The sequence below is a fragment of the Leuresthes tenuis genome, unplaced genomic scaffold (assembly GCF_036924035.1).
Source record: "Leuresthes tenuis unplaced genomic scaffold, fLeuTen1.0.hap1 SCAF_11, whole genome shotgun sequence".
Lineage (NCBI taxonomy): Eukaryota > Metazoa > Chordata > Actinopteri > Atheriniformes > Atherinopsidae > Leuresthes > Leuresthes tenuis.
The window spans coordinates 15,599,045-15,623,228 of NW_027325365.1; the positions used below are offsets into that span (position 1 = coordinate 15,599,045).

The 24,184-nt window shown below is 38.6% G+C and overlaps 1 protein-coding gene across 1 annotated transcript in view; it reads left to right on the top strand.

Annotated features, from left to right (window-relative positions):
* Positions 1-10,809, top strand: part of dock2-like (dedicator of cytokinesis protein 2) — a 93,256-nt gene extending 82,447 nt beyond the window's left edge. The window contains exons 36-51 of the mRNA XM_072395699.1: positions 470-560; positions 1,388-1,498; positions 1,791-1,880; positions 2,576-2,680; positions 2,962-3,103; positions 3,570-3,651; positions 3,883-3,967; positions 4,347-4,433; positions 4,670-4,846; positions 6,330-6,413; positions 6,518-6,655; positions 7,421-7,548; positions 7,714-7,918; positions 8,084-8,189; positions 9,034-9,182; positions 10,553-10,809. Of these exons, the coding sequence (XP_072251800.1) occupies positions 470-560; positions 1,388-1,498; positions 1,791-1,880; positions 2,576-2,680; positions 2,962-3,103; positions 3,570-3,651; positions 3,883-3,967; positions 4,347-4,433; positions 4,670-4,846; positions 6,330-6,413; positions 6,518-6,655; positions 7,421-7,548; positions 7,714-7,918; positions 8,084-8,189; positions 9,034-9,182; positions 10,553-10,615 (1,843 nt within the window). The 3' untranslated portion in view covers positions 10,616-10,809. The remainder of the gene's footprint in view (positions 1-469; positions 561-1,387; positions 1,499-1,790; positions 1,881-2,575; positions 2,681-2,961; positions 3,104-3,569; positions 3,652-3,882; positions 3,968-4,346; positions 4,434-4,669; positions 4,847-6,329; positions 6,414-6,517; positions 6,656-7,420; positions 7,549-7,713; positions 7,919-8,083; positions 8,190-9,033; positions 9,183-10,552) is intronic.
* The last annotated feature ends 13,375 nt before the right edge of the window (positions 10,810-24,184 follow it).

Sequence of the window (24,184 nt, forward strand, 5' to 3'; positions counted from 1 at the left end):
TTTTTTTTTTACAAATTATAGATTATTTTGCATCTTAAAAATTCAACCTGCTTAACCTCCTTTTTTAATAAGCATCGATCCAAATGAAATCAACATAAATGGAGGAATTTAGTTCTTTAAAGTAAACACACCAAACAGTCTGTACTCCTCTGGTGTTGCCTGAAACTCGCCTTTGTTAAGGTTGATGTTGCTGAACTTGACTGCATATTGGGCTACAAACACCTGTCAGACCTTTAAAAGGCATACAGTGTGATAAATTGTGCTTGTATGTGTCCTCTTTTGCTTTTCACTCTTGAATGTATTTCAGGGCATGTGTGTGAGGGAGACAGATAGACAGGCACAAGGATGCATACTATTCTTTAAAGCTCTCTTTGCAGGTCTTCAGATTGCCCAACACTGGCATCTTGTGGAGTGATGCTGAAAGTTGCTTAAAACCTGGTTCACCTGACTTTTTTTTTTTTGTCTTCAGGTACTTGTACAAATTGAGGGACCTTCACCTCGAGGGTGAAAACTACACAGAGGCAGCTTACACCCTGTTGCTCCATTCCCGTCTGCTCAAGGCAAGGCCCACTCACGCACACATAAAAAATGTTTAGTTGCTTAATGCCGGTCACAGTTTCTAGCTCTGTCTAATTATCTTCCTGCAGCAAATTATATGTTGTTTTTTTTATCAGCTGATAAACGGTTGCTGCATCACTGGCCCCCAATTGATGAAGCTCTGAGGTGACTTTATGGCATTGTGCCGGCCTCTGCAGCTATATCACTATGGTGATAGATACAGTGCACTTGGGCAGTCAGTGTGTTTCTGCATGAGCTGGTGTGCATGCATGTGTTTGACCTCTTTTGTGTCCTCGTCTCATTTATAGGACATTTACAGGCTCACAAAGAAGTCCGGGGGAATAGAAGAATCCCTCGCACCTTTTCTCCTCCTCTTTCTTTGTAGTATTGTAGAATCAAAGAAGCTGATTTGAACAAGCTCCATTTGTCCACAATATCAGTGATGTCATTCATATTGCTGGAAAGAGAAAGCTGTAACATGCAACCTGCTTTAACCGTCTTGCTCACTATTCAAAGTAGACATTTTGGGAAATCATCGTGGATTTTCTTGTCTGATTTTCAGAATAATTTATGTGTAATTTATGTAATAGAAGATGAGCTTTTGTCTGATTTATATAATGAATGAACCACAGCTTTTTCACATACCCTGCTTGGGTCTAACATTGATTTATTATAGCGAAGAGGCTCTGATCTTTAAGCTCCTCTCTCTTCTCCGAGTTGTCCTGTTTCTTTTTCTTTCAGCATTAATGAAGTTATACGTACACTTACTGGAGTCTCTCTTTTTTTTCTTTCTTCCATTTCTCTATCTTGATTTCTGCCTCTATCTCAGTGGTCAGATGACAAGTGTAACCCTCAGTTTGAGTTCCACGGCTCCCAAACGCAGCGGCAACTGAAAGAAACACTCTACGACACCATCATTGACTACTTTGACAAGGGCAAGGTCTGTCTGGTTTTCGACTTTTTTATGTCACTGTTTATACTTTCCTATTTAGATTTATCTCCATAGTGTAATGTGGTTGTTTGGCGTCTCCAGAGTGTGTTGGTGTCAGATTCAATGTGCATTCTCCATGAGGACTTTGTGCTCTCTGAAGCATAAATAGAGACTTTCCACCACAGACACCTTGAAACAGATTTTCATGAGATGAATTCCTGCCACAACAGCTGTCGCTGATGTATTAGCAGATGGAATGTTAAAGGACACCTCCATTTCTTATGTTTGTGTGTGTTTCTAGATGTGGGAAGAGGCCATCACTCTGTGCAAGGAACTAGCAGAACAGTATGAAAATGAGATCTTTGACTACGAATTACTCAGCAAGAGACTGGTAATACACCACAATCGTGAACCTTCATATCTTCAGCACAACAATAGTGATCACATATTTTTGCTGTTTCACATCTCCTATCTATATTTTCTCTGTTATCCATGTTCAGGTTTTACATTGCACAGTTTTGAACTTCAGAATCTATCATTCCCAGTAATACATTTACATGTACTGTTTCATTCAGGTTTAGAATTTGTTGCTTTCATATCTAAAACTTGGCTTTGGTCTTCTATAAATACTATGACCCCTGCAGTGTACTTCCTCATTGCTAGTTTCATCTACTTCAGATTTCTCCTACTGTCACTCTGCTCATTTTTTCTTCTCAATCCGCTTGTGTTGCTTTCATGTCATGTATTCATATAATTTCATATCTCCGTCTCATCTAACATCTTTTCCCCCTCCCCAGTGAGACTCGCACATGCCCCAACGATGGCAAAATCCCCCTCTCTCTTTATGCGACTGCTGCAGTGGCTCTTTCAACTTATGCCAAATTTATGTGGTTATATAAATGACAGACATTGTCCTTGGATGGTGTGCACTGTTTTTTCTATCTATCACCCTCACAGGCCCAGCATTCTGCTGAGGATAGCTTTGGCAATGGCATGAACTCATTAAACTGCCCTGACTGCTCACAGTGCACGTTTAAACTCTCCTTTGGACTCATCCTTGTTTTCGGTTCCTGTCTCCCTCTGCAGGAAAAACAAGCCAAGTTCTATGAGAATATTATGAAGATCTTAAGACCTAAGCCAGACTACTTTGCAGTGGGCTACTATGGACAAGGCTACCCTCCATTCCTCAGAGTTTGTTGTTTATTTATTTCTTTAATACAAATTAACAGTGTTTAAAAAATATTATTACTTTATGCTTTGTGGAAATAAAGTGATTTGTAATAGCTATCATAAAGAACATTATTAGTTTTCATTAAGTACATTTTTAAGGTTTTAATTAGTGTCTGCTCTCTCTTGGGTGGACTATCCTGTTTATGAAGAATACTTTTCAGTCTTTTCACGATGGCAGAATATAATGGATTGTTATCTTTTCATTACCATTATTAACACATGTTCATTTCTCTTTTTCTCAGAACAGGGTGTTTATCCACCGAGGTAAAGAATATGAGCGCAGGGAGGACTTCCAGAACCAGCTGATGAGCCAGTTCCCCAGCTCTGTGCGCCTCAACACGACCACCATGCCGGGAGATGACATCAGGAACTCTCCACATCAGAGTATCCTCTGGGCAGCAAAACACAAAACCACAATTGTGAAAATTTTAATGATTTGCATGATCTACAGCTTTCACAGTCACACTTGGATAGAAATCCACTGTCATTAATGAACAATTCTTAGCATACAGTACCTTTGGGATTTATAAGTATCTAGGTGACAGCAGGCATCTGAACCAATATAAAATGAAATATTAAGATCAGCTTGGCAACAGTAACTCGTAAAAGGAAATGTCACAAAATCTTTTCACCCACAAACACAATGGATTTATACCAGATATGAGATCTGTGTGTATTAAATCCTTTTATCCTGTCACTTCTATTCTGAATTGACACAGAATTTTGGTTCACTTTTGTTGTCTTTATATATCAGACTATCTAAACTATCAGTTTGTAAACTCTGACACAGGAATAGTGAGAAACTACCCATCATGCTGTGAGAAAATTTTTTCTGAGCAATCTCACCCAGATATTCAGTGTTTCACAGTGCAGCCAGTCCTGGAGATCCCTCCTCGCTTGAAGAACAAACCTGTCCCTGACCAGATCATCAAGTGAGTGTTGTTTAACTCTGTATAGTTTCATAAGATGAAATGTGCCTGCGAAGTGGTAACTCTGGTAGTTCTCATTATCTATATTCACTACATCTACCTTTGTAGTAAATTATTTATTATCTTTGAATAATTTATTTTTATACATCTTTGCTTTATTGTACCCTGGTGTGCAATGACAATAAGGTCTATTCTGTTCTGTTCTGTTCTATTCTGTCTTCTTACACAATGAAGCTTCTATAAATCCAACTACGTGCAGCGTTTCCACTATTCCAGACCTGTGAGGAAAGGACCCGTGGACCCAAACAATGAGTTTGCTGTAAGTTGATTGTCTCCAATGAAAAGATTCACAAGTCTGGCAACATGGACCATGAAAATCTTTCAGATGCTGTTGTACGCTTGCATTGTCATCAGTCTGAAATAATGAATTCTTGCTCTATGAGACAAGATTTTATTCAGCAGTTGTAGAGTACACAATGTTAAGACATCAGCTTATGTGAAAAGGTTTCAGATGAGCAGCTGAGACGCAACATCAGGTTCAGTTATTACTGCGATGTACAGTTGGATTAAATTAAATCATATTGTACATTGAGCTTTTTGTAAATGTAGACATTGATAGAATATATGGGTGTCCCCAAGAGGCATAAATTAATCTAAAAGCTTTGTTTTTTTCTCTTCTGTCTCTCTTTATGTTTTAGTCAATGTGGATTGAACGCACAACCTTCACCACTGTCTACAAGCTGCCTGGGATCCTGCGCTGGTTTGAGGCAACTGACATGAAACATGTAAGTTTTTGGGGCAGGTTTTTAAACCATCTTTGACTTAAATGTTTGTAATATACAATATCATTTTATGAAAACGTATACAACATCATCTCCTGTGAAGCACATTTCCCATTTCACCCTCGCTGATGAAATTTGTTCTTACCTCCACAAACATTTCTTCTAAAAACCTGCATATGCCATTTTTCCCTTTTTTTCCCCCTCTTCCTCAATTTCTACCTCTCTGTGTCCTTCTCCAGACAACCCTTTCTCCACTGGAGAATGCCATAGAGACCATGGAGTCTACCAATGAGAAGATTCTGACCATGATAAACCAATACCAGGCTGACTGGAGCCTTCCCATTAACCCCCTCTCCATGCTGCTCAATGGTATTGTGGACCCAGCTGTCATGGGCGGCTTTGCCAAATACGAAAAGGTAAATTCTCAGCTCTAAAAGATCAGCCTCCGTATCAAACCTGCCATAATTTGTAGCCCCACATAAATACCATTGTCTTGGTAAATTAAAGACCACTGCAGTGAGTAAAACTCTTATCTGGGTTTTAAGATTATAGATTAAGCTATTAATCTGATAATGAGTCCTTGCTAGCTGTTGTAAGATACATTTTGACTGACTTGCAGTTACTGTCGCACTTTAGTACCACGAGGCAGATGAAGATAATGCACTCAGCCAAAGATTTACCATCTCAGAATGAGCCTCTGCTAAGTTATCAAAGCTTAGGAAAATGTCTTAATGTAACACTCATGCTAATTTAAGCATCAGAAATCTGGGTCACTTCCAAACCTTCTTCTGCAGTCCAAAACTTTTAAATTATTTGTACTTATTGGAGTTTGTGATTCTGTATTCACAACTTAAAACACTCCACAGAAAATGTTATCAGTGTGCTCATAAAGAAAATAGCCGCATTCGGACAGAGACGTTCTAAGAACGCAGTTCTAAGAACTGTCCACCTAGAATTTTGTGATATGAACTGCCCTTCCCCAGGGGAACCGTTTCATTTTGCATTCGCACATGAGTCAGGGACCTTGACAGGGACTGATGTGACGCTGCCGTCTGCGACAGACGTGTTACTTTAGCGACACACACAACTAAAAAACAAAACCCACGAAAAGTAAGGAGAGAAGAAAACAACACCACCAAGAAGCTAATATGGAGAGCGATGAGGCCACCATGTTCATGGTCTGCATGACGGTAATATTAATCATGGACGATCACATCGGGCGTCTAAGATCGAGGCTGGAAGAGCACACAGCGAGTGTCAGGAGACGAAGAATCGAGTGGCAGGCGATACTTCTTCTTTTCACGAAGGAAAGAAGGAGAGCAGAGTGCCGCAGACAGAGGAGAAGACGTGTAAATTTAACTTATTAAACATGCGCCAGTTGTGTCCGTGTCGTATGAGTAAACATTTCAGACAAGGGGCGTAGCTACCAAACACCAACGTCAAATGTGTTCCTATGGAACCCAGAAAAGACCCTGCCTCGGAGAAGGAGCTAAAATGGTTATAGGAACTGAGGGCCGTGGCCCTATTCTTGAAAAGGTTATAGGAACTGCAAAAGGTTCCTACTGTGGGAATGCGCCTTATATGTGTGTGGAAAAATCAGTTCTTTGTGAGTTATACTGATAGTTGATAAATTGGGCCATACTTCAGTTCTTTCTCCATGTGAATATATATTGGATTATTGCCCTCGTTAAGTAAAAGAGAGGGTATGATATTATTGTCAAAATATTGTTGAATTTGCTTCTCTTTATCCACTTCTTAGAACATCCGATGACCTTTCAGGTCATATTTAGGTACAGTTATAGGATTCAACCTTCAAATACCACTTTCCAATCTGCCTGAGTAGGTGAACACTACAGCTGTTATTCTTTGAATTAATGTTGGATGTTTCCCCTGAATCAGGCGTTCTTTACTGAAGAGTACACTCAGCAGCACCAAGAGGACAAAGATAAACTGCTGCGGCTCAAAGACCTCATTGCATGGCAGGTACTGAGCATGTGAAAGCACATCCCCACACATGCGCACCCTACATATGGTTTAGCACTTTCATGTGTTGTTTTTTGCTGACTCAACAACTTTTTAATTTGTAGATCCCATTGTTGGGTGGAGGTATCTCTCTCCATGGGAAGAGAGTGACAGATGACCTGCGTCCTTTCCACGAGCGCATGGAGGAGTGTTTCAAGCAGCTGAAGAAGAAAGTAGAGAAAGAGTATGGAGTGAGAGAATTGGTAAGAATTAGGAAAAGAGTTGAGAGAAAGAGGAAAGAAGAAAATGTGGGAAAATAAAAACTTAATATCTCAACGCTGCGTTTCTGTAACCAAACATCTCTTTTGTTTGGAAGGCTAAACATAGTCATGAAAATTAAGTTGCAAATTAGCTTACTGAGACAATTTATTCATCAAAGTACTCTTAAAACCCCTTGAGTAGCGTGTTTATACTTCTGAATTTCTCTGCAACCAGAAGAAAGTTTCAATGCTTTGAATGGGGGCAAATATGGATATTAACTTCTAAACTGGTTCTGCCCTTGGGGAGAAATTACACTAATGAGCGGGGGGTTGGTATACTGTTTTAAGAGTGACTTTGCTGTAGGGACAAATGATATTAGGAAAATATGTGAGATGCGGTATTATTTTGTTGATGATTTATCTTCCTACAAACAATTACTTAAATATATGGTTGAGCTCTATTAATGAGAGCTACAGTCCACTTTTGCACCTGTTAGTTGTAGAACGTGCACAAAAGGAAGTAGAATGACGCCCTCATTATTTACTCCTGTGCTTGTCCTATTTCCAATCAAAATGCTGATATTGCGATAATGATGCATTCTTTATATATCGTACAACCCTACTTGCTGTCTTTTGCCTTTCTATTGTTTCTGACATTTTACTTGAACATTTTCTTCTTGTTGACACTTTATAGCTATGTAGTCCTGCTACTGTGGTTTTGAATTGTTTTCATCTACATATTGTCACATTTTCTCTGTCTTTCTCCAGCCGGACCTGGATGAGAGAAAGTCAACTCGTCCTCGCTCCATGCTGCGCTCCTTTCGTCAGTCCATAATATCCATTTCATCACTGCAGGGATCTGAGTGTGGAACACCAACCAAGACCCATGCTGACAGGTAGCAAAGTTAATAACCTTTAATTCATCTCAAACTATTACTACTTTTGCTACTATTCAATGCTATTACAACTTAATAACTGATTAAAAAATCCTTCTAAATAAAGATGGAAAATAAACAGTAGTTTTGAACTCCTTACTGATGCAACTTCCTGTCTCCTCTCAGGGACATCCCTCCTGAGTCTCCAAACTGGAACTCCACCCTGCCACGCTCCAGTGGAAGTGTTAGTATGTGCAAAGTGGAGGAGGGAGTGGTGACAGTAGGTGATGCAGAGGTCAAACTGAGGAAGAGCAAGAAGAAGAAGAAGAGGAGCAGCATGATCTTCATCACAGAGGAAAGAGAAAGAACGAGTACACTGGACTGCAAACGGGTGAGAGTTATTGATAGTGGCACAAGATTGGATATTATTCAAAGAAAGACAGAGAGAAGGACATCGGGGGAGAACTGAGATGATGGCGTGTAAATGTTGAAGTCATAAAACATTTAGTATCTTTTGAAGGGCTGCTCGGTTTCATGTGATCTCTGTTTCCTGTAGCTGTCCAAGAAACAGGAGTTCCGCAGTGACACCAACTTGTCTGAACCAAATGAAGGAAATGAGGTGCTGACCAATGCCAACTCCAGATCTCTGCCAGCCATCACAGGTCTCACTCTCACACACACACACACCCACACACACACACACACATCAACCTGTGGCACACAGCAAACTGACACTGAAGTGCATCTGCAAAACAAGGAGCCACTAAGTAAAAACAAAAAGTCATATCCCTGGGACAAAGTGTTTTTTCTGGAAAAATAAAAACAAAAACAGATGCATGAAATTGGCAGCCATTTCCTCCAGTTTATGTCATTTTATTAGTTTATTAGTTGGTGCATCAAACCACAATGTATTGATGCTTTGCTGGCATCTGGCCATGATCAGACAAACTAAGACAGACTGTGGTGTTAATTCACAACCTCAGATTAGCACCTCCTGCAACAACTGAACACACATCAAACAGTATAGAAAAGTTGAGGCAAGGCAATTTTATTTCTATAGCGCATTTCATACACAAGTGCAACTCAATGTGCTTTACATAGCAGGGAAATAAAGAACAGAATAAAAGGATGAAAGGATAAAAAAATAAAAACGTGCAAAGACACGTAAAACAAAGCAAGACAATAAAACCGGTAAAATCTACTCAGCCGGAACCAGAAGTAGTGCAAGATAGAATGAATAAAATGCTTTGGTAAAAAAGGATAAGACAAGTAAAAAGGAGATAATAAACACCCAAGAGTATCTGTAACTCTAACCATTGGCAGCCATCATCACATCTCATAGGCCTGACAAAACAAGAACGTTTTGAGCCTTGATTTAAAAGTAGCAACAGTTGAGAGAGCAAATAAGTCCCCAAAAGCGTCTTACAACAGGAACACACAGCGCATTTGTTACAAGCCGCTAATAGGTGATATGTATAGACTGTATCATGCTTTTCCTTTATCCAGGACTGTCCTTGTCAGTGGCTGGTGGGACAGATGAGATGGACTCATCCAGAGCCAGGAGGGACAGTAAGAGTATGTCTGTCTCCGTGACCTCTGACCGAACAACAGACAGACGCTCAAAGGGCGTCATTAACCTGCTCTTCAAGTCCAAGGTAGAAGAACAAGCCAACATGTTTAAAACTGTCTGATAGACATTGAATAGAAATATATGGGAAAGGGCACCTCTCCTGCTCTCTCATTATCGCCTCATTCTGCATATTTTTGTAAGTTAAGTTCATTATCTGATGACTTACATCATATTAATTGCGCATCATATTAATTGCGCATCATATTAATTGCGCAGTCATATTTTTTTCTCTATAAGAATACAAATATATCTATTCGGCAGAGCATTGTGCGAGTTCTTACTTCACAAGAACTAATTCAAAGTTCAGTTCGTACAGCTTTAAACTGAATTAGCTGAAGTTCACAGTTCACCATTTGAAATTCTGAACTAAGTTTGTGATCCTAAAATAAAATAGTTTGCATTTATTTCTCATTCCTCTTAATTATCCTTCTCCAAAGGTACATTGCTTTCGAATTCAATACCATGGGCTCAACGACCATCTGAGCAGACGCATGCACGTCTCTGCATTTATGTATTTTATCATTAACTCAAAATCAAACTGTAATGAAAATAAAATGAAAAATCACAATGTTTTATTGCTTAGACTACTATATTTGATAAGAGTTTAACAGAGTGCCCTTTGAGCCCTGAAAATAATTTTTAAAGGTTGAATTGCATCAACTTTGTCTTCAAGTCACATTCATATCACCTTTCTTATCAAGCTTTGCTGCTTCTGCCAAATTAAATCAAACCTTAATGGCTCTTAGACATTATAAACTGCAGAGCTCAAATCAGTTTACATGTATCATAGGTCAATAATATTAGTAAATAAACTAAAGCATATTAACTTGCATAGGGCCAATGGCAAACTTGCTAAATTTGCCTACGGTAACCTCATCAGCGGGGAAACATTTGCATCTTCAGATCATACAGCAACAGCAAAATACACCGAAAAGAAACTAAGAAAATAGACCAGAAGCTCTGTGAAAAAATGTGTTGCGTGAACATGACCTCAGATAAAATCATACTTTATGGCAGTACAGGACGAGGACGAGGACTGAGTCGATGAATGCATAGCTGTCTGTGCCAAGGCCAAAAAGTTAAACTTATATTACTGGTGCTCCCCTCTGACTTTTCTGATGAGCAGAGTCAAGTATTACATTCTTTAGAGTAAGCTGGAAGAAGGCCTGACTAACTCCTTTATAGCTTTCCTCTGAACCCCGAATTCCCAGAGCATATGAACACCTAAATGCGTTCATTTTACACATCTTATTTTGAATATTTCAGGCATTATTTAAATGTAAGAGATTAAAATGCATTGGCAGTTATAACTTATACATTCCTTTATGATGAGTGAATTTTGTCCTTATGAAGAAAAATTGTACTTACATAATGCATCTGTGTTTATTTCAACAGAGCTCCAAATCAGAGGATGTGAAGCCCAGCGATTCAACCAAAGACAGTCACAACCATTTCTGAATGGTTGTAAAATTTTCAATTTTTTTCTTCGAGTCTTTTGCTGATAAGTATTTGTTTTACTTTAGATTCAAGCCTGCTGTCATGATGAAAGCACTCACTCACTCAGTCACTCACTTAGCCTGCTTGTCTTAGTATCGCTGTTGCTTTGATATAACTGATGTTACCTATCAATAAAGGCTATTTTTGTTCAGTGACCTTTTTTTCTGGTAATTTGAATGATTCCTACTGAAGCTAAATGCCATCATACAGCTTTTCAATCAATTCTGCTTATACACGAACGAGCAAACACAAACCACCCCGCCAATGCGCTTGATTGAAAAGCTTCTTATTATACGGTTTTCAGCATTGTTGTGACTGAAGTTAATGAGAAAATAATAATTCAATAAAGCACAAAGGTTACCGTGTCCTCCCATAGGCCTTCACAAGAACACCCTGCCAAAATGCTCTGGCACCGATACGACAAACAAGAACATAATGAATTCAAATAGTCAATAAACTGTGGGCTCTGTGTGTGCAACAATCAGTCAGTTTGTGCAACAATGGTAAATATGTCTTTAATTCTTTAAGATAAAGAGAAAGCACAGAGAGGGCTTGAATTCATATTGATTTATGAGGTTTTGTCATTGACCATTGTTACCTGATTCTAAAATTGATTATGTCCTTACAACAGCCAGGAGTCTTTATTGGCATGATGTGTCTTATTAGTTTCACCTCAAACAACGTGTTTTCTCTAACTAGTGCCACATTTTAGAAAAAACTGAGAAAAAAAAAACCAAAAGTCTTTATTTCAGTAGTATTTTGTTCCAGCACCCAACTTTCCTTATTTAGTTCAAAAGTTGTTATCTGTCCAGATTGAATGTTGCGTTTCAGAGTGCTAGGAAGAGCTGAGCACTTGCTCTTTTCCCCATGCCTTCAGGCTTCATATGGAACTAAGCTAACCAAATCACTTCCCGGTTCTTCGGGTTCTTCCCCGGTGCTGCTTTGTCTGAAGCTTTAGAGTTTAGACTTCACCTGTACATTTACAAGAGTGTAGAATTTGTATTCTGTGTTTGTCTTGCGTGATACCAGTTCAGTCGCTTTCTGAAGAATGTGTTTTCTTGGAATGAGAGGAAGCATGAATAATGAACGAACAGCTCAGGATAAAACCAGTGTGCAAGGGCAGTGTTGATGTAGCATCCCAGGACTGAAGAGTTGTATTGAGCGAGAGACAAAAACATCTCTGAGGGTGGAGAGCAGATTCCCTCCCTTCTCCTGCAGCAGAAGGGAAAGAAAATCAATGAGAGACATTGCTGCCCTCAGGTTTAACTGTGGAGCGTAAAGTTATGGTTTTCTGTCACCTGTGGGTCCATCCTGGCTTATTATAAATCAACACAGCTAAACCACTTAAAACCCTGACAGATAGTGAGTGAATGAGGTGGGAAAGATGTTAGCACATGTCCTAATTTCTTCATTTAATTTAGAAAGGTTTTAATAAAGATAAAGATTAGTAGTTAAAAGAGCAGACAGGCAGCTGCATTTGATATACATTAGTCACCCCTGTGTCATCAGATATGGAGTTAATACTTCACCTGTACTGGCAAAAAAAAACATTAAGTAAGAAAATACGATTTAAAATGACACGGTTTTAATTATGAATAAATTGGTTGAATATCTCACATTTGCCCTCTCGAGGTTTTATATCCTCATGGTTCACCTTGAGCTCCGTACTGTGATAGTCTGTGATTAAGAGCAACCGAAGCATGGCTTCCCTTCCTTATTAATGCTGCCATTAGCTGGTTCCACACTGACCACCAGGTTTCTCCACAGCCAATTTAAAGTTGCAGACTAGTCTTTAAAACTCATGCAAAGTCCAACACTTCAGCTCCCCAGTCTGGAACGTGGAGCTTCTAATTAAACCATTGCACCACTCAGTGATTTCATGCCACAGACATCTATCACACAAAAAAAGGATGGATTGGTGCAGTGGGTAAGCTAAATTATAGGCGGTATATTCTCACAGAAAATGAAGCGGCAGCATTTTTTGACTGATCAGGAGATTGATTACCATCGCAACTTTCCTGGAACGTGTGTAACTTTACAAAAAACACGAGGTGATCAAATCTCTCGTGTGTCAGTGGAGAAACATGGAAAACATTGCATTTCTAATTAGAGACAGGCAGAAAATTTGATCTCAGAACATATTCACAATAATGAGTCATTATTTATGGCTTTTTGTTAGTATTTGTCAAATCCATATTCAAATTATTGATCCTTCTTTGTGGCAGGTTTGGTTTCTCATATGGAGAATTTGTCAAAAACTCTTAAGCACAACACCTGCTGTTATAATAAGTGTTGCCTCCAAAGACACATTGAATTGATTTGGTTCTTACGATCATTTGCCATATTAATTGGTGTAATTTACCTGTTTAGTTAATCTTGTTGCTTTTTGAAGCAACTGCAGCTGTTTATTTTTGTTTTGAATCTTTAAACCAAAACAATTACTCAATCTAAAAAACACTTTGAATCCCTATCTTTAACACAATAAACTGAGTTGCATTTTTAAACCACATCAATTTGCCACATCATGAACACACAAAAATGTTACATTTGCAGGGGACTGTAGTACAAAGCAGGATTAATGATAACTTCAGATTCAGGTCCGGATTTTCAGTATGACGAAGCTGGTCCATTTCATACCGGAATGTATCACCATGGCAACATTTGCTGAAAACCTGACCTGCCCTGGAAGAGCTTACGTTTTAAAACAAAACAAAACAAGATCAACACTCATGAAATCACCACCTTCCAACCAGTCAGCTCTCTTAGATAATTAATGGACAGTGAGGGATTTTCTCTCTGACTCCCAGTAAAGTCAAAGACAGACTATGCTGTTTGACTTGCACTGGAACCTGTTTCATTCCTTATGCTGCCTGAATCAAAGATCAATTACTCTAAAGCTTGTTCCTGCCGACCTATAAAGAACTAACTATGGAACTAACATTATTAAATTATCAAACATTATTAATCCATCCATCCATCCATTTTCTATCTCCACTTAATCCAATTCAGTGTTCAGGGGAAGGTTGGAGCCTATCCAGGCTGCCACTAACATGATAATTATTTTATCACTTAGCTATAAAATATTTTTTATTCTGCTGTAGCTATATGATTGTGTAGCCTATCAATCCAAATTGCATAAGTGATGTCTGTAAATTACTCATATTCATGGCTAAAACTCTGTATTGAGTGAAATAGAATGCGTTTCGACATTTGCAATAAGGCCACTGACTGATTTTTCTATTTGTTTTTAATGTGATACAATGATCATTGGAAAATCTTTCCTCTGACAGAAACTTTCACTTATACCTCAAGAGTACAGTGATTACTGAGGCCCCAGGTCCTGTGCAAAGAAGGCATGTTCACTCATCTGTTTTAGATCTATCCCGGTTAAAGGGATGATTTCCCTGCATGTAATAGATTTTATTTGAAAAAAGCTCCCCCATGGGTTGGACTTGATTTATAGTAAAATGACTTTGTAAATCCTCTTAACATTTGCAGAAGCTGTTATAGTTTGGGAGTTTTCTCTGAACGAAGAGTATAAAAATACAGTTTGTGATGGCTGCCGAATTCTATATTTTCATCGGTCAACACATTCAGAAAACATTTGGCAGGACACTTTTATCGAATACAAAGTCTTGTGTTGGTAAAAACGTGCAACTGCGTATTTACAAGTGTCCCTTCAGAAGAACTTTAGATGTCGTGCTTTGATTGGGTTATAACAGTTTCATTAATTCAGCCACAATGATGATTTTCTTTTCTTTTTCTTTTTACAGATGTACTTCAAGTCAAATATCTGAGTCATTCAACACCAAATATTATGATATTAGTTCTGGCTGCCCTTTGCCATTGCAACTCTGCTCTGCATCAGTCAGGCTGGAGTATGATGGACATAGCTGAGCAGCTCCACTCTGTCAGAGTACAGAATGGCTGAGATGTTGATGACAAAGTAATGTGGGTAATAATATGAAAACAGTAACATCACGTTCTATTGCTTTGGCAGCATTTGAATGTAGCACATTCTTCACCAAATTACATGTTAGACACTTTCTTTTAAGGTTGGTTATAATCTCTGGCCACTAGAGGGCAATAAAACATAGCTTTAAAGTGGAGATGCCTCTCGCAGAATAACAGGGATTACTTGCACAACTGTGGTAAATTTGTTGAGGTTATTAGCAAGAGCAAAATGTCAAAACTTTAAACATATTTCTGTAAAATGCTGTAAAACTACAGTAGTTCTTTTTTTTTTTTTTTAGCTTCTCTTTTAGCATTCTAAAAAAAAAAAGACTCGATATGCCCTGCTGTTGTCTTGGTTAAGAGTAGCAAAGGTAAGCAAGTTTATTTTTCTGTCCAGGAAGCTTGAGTGACTTCTCACACTGGAGACTCAAGTTTTCCCCATGGGAATAATAGCTGCAGTGAATCTCTTCTCACTTCTGCCTGTGATTTCTGTCACAAGGTAGTGACAAGGTGGTGTCAGCTACATCATGTCACATCTGCGGGATTTTTCTGCACACCGTCATAACTAGCCAGCATGTTTTTAAGCTCTCAGCCCTTTACCTACATCATGAAAAGTAACTTGCAGCAATGAAACTATCTTAATTGTGAAATAACCCTCCTCTGCTGACCACTGAACCCTCAGCTGGTAACAATCTTGCAAGGAATAATGCTGATGCTTCTATATTCTATGCTGGTTGATATGCATTTTAACTTCAGTTTCATGGTTTTGTGGAGTACAAAGCACAAGTGGCAGTTTTCCATTCCAGCTGATTGCTTTTGCCCAGCAATATTTTGATGTAAGCTTCTTTTGTTCTAGCCAAGGTCTTAGAAATGAATCCAGTAGTTTTCACAGTTGTTTGTATTTAAAGGAGAGTCAGGGTCAGTGGTATCCTATTATGTTGTCCTTGGTTGCTGAAAACAGTGATGGAGAGGGAGAGAGTGAAAAAAAACTAATCTAGTTTCTGCCTTTTTTTCATCTGCTTATAAATCAACTGTAACTTGTTTATTGTGATACGATGAGGCTAACTACAAGTTTACTGGTCCAAAAAAGATAAAAATGTAAATTCTTTTTGGGTGACTGTGTCAGAATATGACAGTTGAAGCTATTTACAGTCTTTCTCAATAGATGATTTAATGTGAGTGTCCAAGTCTATCTTTTTTTTCTTCTTCTTAGAATTGAAATTCCCCCTTCAGCCTAAAGAGTGCACTGTTGAAATTCGCCAGCAGTGGGTTCTCCAATGTAGTAGCAGTGTGTCTTGGTAGAAGCTGAGATGTTAGGAGCAAAAGCTCTTGTATAGCGTACACAGCTCTGTAAATCAAGGCTGATAACATGCCAGCTATCAGCTAGCCTGCTCTTCTCTCCACTCTCTACTCCCCGAGCCTCTCTGTAATTGCCTTCTTCTTACTTTGCGACTCTTCCACCCTCCCCTTACTTGTTTCAGCCTGTTTTTCCCTCCATCTGATTTCTGATTGTCTTTCTAGCTCTTGGACAGGTTTCGCAAACAGCTGATGGGGGAGCAGAAAGTGGAACAGTGCTGTGAGTTTTAATGGGGCTCCCTGATAATCTTTTGTCTGACAGCTCATCAAGGGAGACCATGCTGCTCACATTCCGTCATTCAGGTGTCATTCACCAGGTTGAATACAAGTATCATAGATCCCAATAATGTGTGCCTGCAGACTACGGTCTATATACATGTATTATTACATGGTTACTACTGCAGAACAGAGATCTGACTAAAATCTACAGATTATATGTTGCGCAGATATGTCCTTGAAACTGGACTGAAATATGGTGACAGGTAAACAATGCACAGTCTGTTCTTAGCAAAGCAGAGTGACAGTTGGGTGAGATGCCTATTCAGAGACACGAGAGTATTGAAACCTCAATACTGTAGGTTGACAAACTTTATTCAATGCAAAAGGCAAGAATAGTAATCAGTGCAAACCAAACTGCATTGACAGGGTCAGACGGCCACTACAGCGCAGTGTTAGAGTTCTAAAGAATACGTGTTCATTGCAGAAAAGGGAGACCTTCAATAGACTGATCAGCTGCATTACAACAAATGAAAAGCTGAAACAAACAAATAAAAAACTTTTTCATTTAAAAATGAACCTAGATCCTTTCTACCAAAAATCGAAATAAAAGGATACCGCACTAACAAGCCAAATATGAGGCAGCAGCTTGGAAATAGTTAGCTTAGCATATAGACTGGAAACGGCAATCAAAACTTTGTCCAGATGTAAAACAATTGCACTTGGGAGTGCTTCTAAAGCACTCTAATGAACCTGTTTTGTCTTGTTTGTTTAATTAGGGAGAATTATATCATGGTCTGTAGGCTTTTTGTTTGCTTAGCTCTGAGCTTTATACAAAAAATTAACATTTCAAGCCTGTTCTTAAATGTAGCGAGGGCATCTGCTTCCCAAGCTTCACAAAGCCCCTGCAGTCAACTTCCACAGGGTAAACCCTGGCTTTCCAGCTGAGCTCTTGGCACTCTGCTGGCAGCTCAGAGTACCTCTGGAGTTTCCTTTCATGGGCTGCTGTCATGCCGTCCTCCCAAGGGATGGTTAGCTTGATGAGCAGGACCCTCTTCTCCATCATGGACCACATGACGATATCTGTCTAGAGAGTAGTTGTCATGATCTCTCCTTGGAGAACCAGCTGTTTCATGAGGTCTGCCAACACCCGCCACTCTTTGCCGGGTGTAAACATACCGATCCTTTTCTGAGGAGGTCGGTGCACTCTGCTGGGCTTTATGAATCCTACTAGGGGATGCTTTGCTGTTGCCAGAGTTTGGTTTTCTGCTCGTCTACAACTCTCCAGGATCTCAGCTCGGCTTTTCTCAGGACTTGATTGTGGTGCCAGCTAACGCGTCCCTAAGTCTTTACATCCCGACAATATGAGCTGGAGGCTTGCCTTGGTGCTCCTGCAGAGAGGACAGTCTACCTTCTCACCATACCACTGTGTGAGGTTCTGAGCCCAAGGGAGGATGTCGTATGTTGCCCTTGACATGAAGCTGAGTCTGGATTTTGGCATTCTCCAGATGTTAGTCCAGATGATGGACCATATCATCCAGGTTCCTTGGCTGCCTTGGGATATTGTCTTAAAGATGTGATATGATGGGACTTGGTCATTAGTCATGAAGAGCTTTATATGTGAGGAGAAGAATTTCAAATAATATTCTGAATTAAACAGGGAGCCAATGAAGAGAAGCTAAAATTGAAGAAACATGATCTCTCCTGCAAGCTTTCATTAGAACTCTGGCTGCAGTATTTTGGATGAGCTGAGAGCTTTCTAAAGAATTTTTGGGTCAGCCCAAAAATAAAGAATTATGGTAATCCAATCTTGAAGTAACTGCATCACTCTGAGACAGAATGCTTCTAATTTTGACAATGTTACTGAGGTGAAAGAAGGCACTGGAAAGATCCTGGTTAAAAATAAATCCAAGGGACATCACTGTTCTCCAAGAAGCCAAGCATCCCTGAAGTGCTCAAGTCAAAGGACAACAACTTCTGTTTGAATTTAGAAGCAGATAATTCAGTCATTGAAGTCTCTATGGCTTGAAGACATGTTTATAGTATAAGCAACTGATTAAGTATCAAATCAGTTTCATGGTAGAACAAACTTGACTCTACCAGTTCAATATGACTCAAGTCAATCTAATATGGTTCCTTTAATCCCAATACCATGTTCAAGACACTGCAGTAGAATGTTGTGATCGACTGTATCAAATGCAGGGTTAGGGTTAGAGGAGATCATGGGTGACTTTTACCATTACTGTTTCTGTGCTATGATGCTCTTTGATTTCTGTATATGAAAGCTACCCTTTCCAAAGTGAGATGGATGCCATCTCTGATAATCAGACCAGGTTTTCACCAGAAAGATTGCCAATAATCTATGTTGCCCACATTGTTTGCTGAACATCACCAAGACAGCCAACAGATGAAAGATGACAGGCGGTTAAATATGTCATCACTGGTCAGATTTGGCAGGAGTCCAGGAAAAACTAATAAGCATAATTTTAGTGACCTCAGTGTCAATACCGCCAAAATGAATACAATTTATACACTATCTACGTTAATCCTTGGCTAGTAGTTTCTAGCAGGATTCTACATCTGCCCTTGGAATGTATTTGACAATTGTATTTGACCTGGTGTCTCTGATGCCATGTTTCTGACGATTAGAAATGTGGACAGGTTGGTAGTGACCCACGGGCTTGACTTTGGGGCTATGCGCCTTCTCCTCCTAAACGTCTCCCTGCCAAACTGGGGTCCCAGAGACACCTGGTCTGGTGAGGAACAGCTAATGGGACGCCACGTAGCTCTGCAACAGCTAGAGAGGCCTGGATAGCTATTGGATTGTTTTCAATGGTACACAGCCGAGCTTCCAAATCAGAGTGCCTTGCCTTCATACCACACACAAATCCCACATTGAAATGTGCCACTATATAGAAATTTAGAGATATTTAGTGGTCCAAGATGAGCACAAAGTCTCACAGAACACAAACATGGTAAATAGGAAGCCATACAATACGCCTTACTGCCAAACAGCAAACATTTCTCTTGTTGTATGGTTCTTGTATTTTTTGTACTTTTGTTAAAAATATGTATATATTTACCAGCTAAACTTGTTATTCCCATAAGTTAATAAAGTTTGTGTTGGCTCATAATCTAATACCTTCTGTTTGCCGGTTCTGCATTTGGGTCCTCCACCGTCAACCATGTCCTATACCTTCTTCAAGCTATTGAATAATAGGTTGTACTTACTTTTTCACAGGATGCTTCTGAATTTTGATATTCAGGGGTCAAATTTCTCTTAAAATGCCAAATGAGGGCCATTTTCTGGCACAAGATACAAGGATCAGATGTATTTTAGAATAGAAGATGAAAGGGGCTCCTATATCTCCTGATTTCAAAGAGTCAAAATGAAAAACATCAGACAGCAGCATCAGTTTCACCAATAGCAGCCTCGGGCCTCATTTCCTGATCACTGCTCTAATGAAGATGAGGCTGTAGGCTGTGTGTGCATGCAGCCACATGCTTTTGTTTAATGAGTAGGAGTATTTGCAAGCACTCTCTCTGATAAATTATATCTATAAGCACACAAAAATAAGATTGTTTCAGCATTTGTCTGTGTTAGTGTTTGTTGTTTCTTACTAATATCATCTGACACATATTTATCAATCACTACATGTATATATATATATATAATTATTATGTATTATAATAATCTTTGCTTATTCCCTGCATGTAGAGCGGTGTCACTAGTCTACAGAATAAAACAGTGTCTGTTGTGAACTATAATCTATAGGTTTGTTGTGATTTTCAGGCTGCTGTAGAGGTATACACCTTCATCAATCACATGGTGCAGATGTATTTGAAAGTAAAACATTTAACATTTCACAAACAGAATACAAATCCAAACAACTGAATGCTTTTGTTGCTGTGCCCTGGCTTCTTCATTCTCATATCAGAATCCTACATGAAAACAGGTGTGTCACAGTATATTCACATGTACCATAAGAAATGACTAACATAAAAACCCTGCTTATTAGATAGCTTCATCCTTTCTCTTTTTTAAAGAAACTAATTAAGGGAACATTCATTTAGAACCTGAGATATTTCATAAACTCCAATATGAAGAATATGGAGATATATTTATATATATATATATATATATATATATATATATATATATATATATATATATATATATATATATATATATAATACAGTTTTTTCCATGCACTATGGAGACATTACACAGCAACAGTGCATACAAGCGCAAATGTGCACACACATACTGAAATAATAATCTGTAAGTGCTCATAACCCCCTGGAGGAAAATACCAGCTGATTAACCGGCGATCTGGCTCTATAAAGACCTAGTGGTAATTTATGACTGCCATTATCACTGTTAGGTTGCCAATACACGTTTCCACACACAAACACACAGCTTTAATAAAGCAAGCACAAACACACAGCTTTAATAAAGCAAGCACAAACACGAGGGTACTTAGGAATATCAGAGTCAGATTGTTACCAGACAGGAAGTCTTAAACTGCAAATGCAAATTTAAACCATATGGTTCCAAAATTTAATGGATAGTTAGTTAGTTAGCTTGCAAAATTTAGGCACATCAGTCAATAATTTACAGTGCTTTCACCGCAGTTTTAAAAAAAATATATTATAAATTTCTATTCAAATTCAAGCAACCTACCACAAAAAAAAGTTAAATCCTGTTTTTTAGACTCTGTACTTTATATTGTAATACAATAACTTGTTTGACATTCATGTGCTTCAGCTGTAATCTAAGGATCGATGTGTCAAAATATAAAGAGTTGTATGTGTGTATAATGATACCCGAGTGTTGAAGACTTTAGGGAGCCTTTCATTACAGGGATTACCAGACTTGTTTTGTATGTGATTCATATAGTTACTCTCAAAGTTTGGGCTCTAATTTGTCTGAAGAGTTATATATCCTACACAAATTTCAGACTGAATGCTTCAGTCATGTTATGCTCTTCGTACAGATAACATGTGTATGCCTAAATAATGTCTGTACCAGAAAATCTTTCATAGCATGTCATCTAATCAAAACTAGTTGTATCTGTTTGCAAACTTGAATTCCAAAAATGAAATTATTGTTCTAGATTAGAAAAGACAGCCTTGTCATATGTCAAAATAAAGAAAATCATTCTTTATCTTTGCAAGCTTGACAATAAGACCAAAAGGTGTGTATAGCACTTCAAAGTATCATGATTATGAATAAACAAGACAAAATATTGACCTACATGCAAAATTTTTTTTTGAGACAAGCAACACGGTGACTTGCAGGATCAAAACATCACAATTTAACCACGATTCTAATTAAATATTATATGTAACTTCCAAAATGAAGAAAAAACAAAACTGCCTTCCCTCTTTATCTCCATGTCCTTTATGACATTCACAAGATTAGAAGCACACATCTTCCCAGACTAATGATATTTGAGTAGCTTTGTTTTGTGGGAACAAATGGCATATCTTAAAATGGATAATTGTTGGATTGATGATGTCTCCATTGTCCCAACCCTCCAGCCTTGTTAGTAGCCTAACAGGTAGAAAAATGAATGTGCTACATTTTAGCTCACAACTTGTCAGTCTTTTGCATCGACAGAAACACTAAAGTCCATGCATACATACATCCTAGATGCACACATATTTGATATTGAACATGTTTCCATATAATTTTAATCTCTTATTCACTTTCACTTTGGAAAGTAAAGGGACTGGATTTAATTTGCATTGATAGTGGCTATGTTGTGCCCGTCTGTTCACACTCGTGTACACAGTCACTCTTACACAAACATAAAGGTAGGGTAATCTATAAATTTCTGCAATTTAGTTTCATTGAAACTTCTGTCAGCAGAGGAGTAAAATAATCCGCTACACAGAGCACACATGCACACCAACATTGCTACAGGTACATTCTAAAGTTTAAAGCCAGAGGAGTTTTCTTAATTTGTTATTCCAGAGAGAACAATCCTCTGAACCACCAGTGAGCTGCAAAATCACTCAGAACCACAACCGCCATTGCAGCTTTCAAAGCTGCTCAGTAAAACTCTGACAGAGGACATTTGTTGTTGTTGTTGTAGCTTCTGATGTCTGCACAGCATGCACTACGCAGACTATCTGGGATAGTCCAAACTAAGTACCTCAGTGCTACAGGATGCTTTTAAGAACTCCCTCTTATGCGTCAACAAATTTAGCTTTAATTTAATCTCTACAATGTATCCCTAGAACAGAGAAATGCTGTTAACTGGTTATCAAAATCATAGTCAGAAACATAATAACCTTTAAATAAAAGAGGTTAAAAGACTCATTTGTATCAATAAGGTATGTAAGGTATGTATTTTGTTATAACACTGTATCCACTTTCACTAACAGCTCTTAGTCCCTGATTCAAGACTTTGGTTGTGACCTTTTATTTATGAAACTCTCAGAGTTTTACTTCTCTGTAGTTCAACCCATTAGTCTTTCTGAGCTGCTGCTCACTCAGGCTTCTAATCGTAGTATTTTACCAAGAGTAGATAAGCTATTGAGATAAGGAGCTAGGAGGAGGAATGATGCAATCTGTCTCCTTCCATTGTCACAGCAGCTCAGATCCACAAGTGGATATGAACCACGGCCCTATTGATGTGCAGAATAGCATAGCTGGTGTCCGTGATCTACGGAGGATCTAGCGTCAAATCTAAAGATGCTGATGTTAACTTATCTTATGTGAGACTGAAGGTTTGGTGAGGATAGTCATAACAATGGTCATCAATTAAACATTTTCCTGAGTTAAACAGGTCAGTAATTTAATCTAGTTTTTGTATCTAAAGCAAACATTTTAATTATTTCAAGCTAAGCTGTGTTTGTCTTTAATGTGACACCTAATCTAAATCTGATTATTTCTCATTAATTAGTTGATATAATCTCTTTCCATTCAAACTGCTTTTTATGATGCATTTTGCCTGGTAAATAGACAAATCCTTATTGAAATTACATTATGGTCTTCCCTTTAGCTGTGATAACACATAAAGGCTCCGGGTGGGATTTCAACCTGGAACCTTCTTGTTGTGAAGTGATGGTGCTAACCACCACACCACTCTACAACCTTTCCTTTTTGTTTATTGAATTAGAAAATTATCCATTTCTTTACACAATGCCTGCAGCTGTAAAAACAATAAGCATCAGTTTGGTACATAAATGGAAAAAGGCCAGGCTTTTTTTGATTTATTGGACAAAAAATAAATAAATCATATCTATGCAGTCACCAGTCTCAATACTTCATTGTGTCTTGACTGCCCTCTATAAATTGCAGTTCCCCTGTATTAGTTTTGAATAATTACAAGGTACTCAAGCACCTGCTGCTACTGCTTCTGCTACAGGCCGGATTCAACTGGTTGAAACGGCTGTTTTATTTTGTTTATTACAAAGAGCAACGAGAGATAAAAACTTTGATATCCTATTTCAAAAATGGGCAAGCAAAGGTGGGCAATACTTGTCACCAATTTGTTGACACCTGATACAAGGAAAATTTCTTTCAAAGGGATGTGCATCCCTTGCTCTCCCCTTTACTACACACACATGCACAGTCACACACACATGTACCACTGTTCGAGGGAATATTTCTGATGGCTTGATTGACTTAAAAGAAATGTGATGTGTCATGTTCTATCTTTCCAGCAAATGTAACTTGTTTGAATATGTTTTCTAAATGCACGTATACCTGCTAAACCAAGATTAAACCCCTTTGGCTATAGCGATTTGTTTACTTGTATCCTCAAGGTCTGACAACTCAGTGGTCCAGTTTACTTCTACCTCTCGGGGGATTAGCCTTTCACTATGACAACATGATTGGGTGACATCACACTGTACCCTACATTCTGCGTTTCTGAAGCCCTGTTTACACTGGTCAAAAATCCACTAACACGGTCAAATCTGGCTTTTGAAAGCAATGGAAAACTGTACTCTCAGTCTGTATTAGTTGCAGGTCTTTTTGCCCCAGGCTTG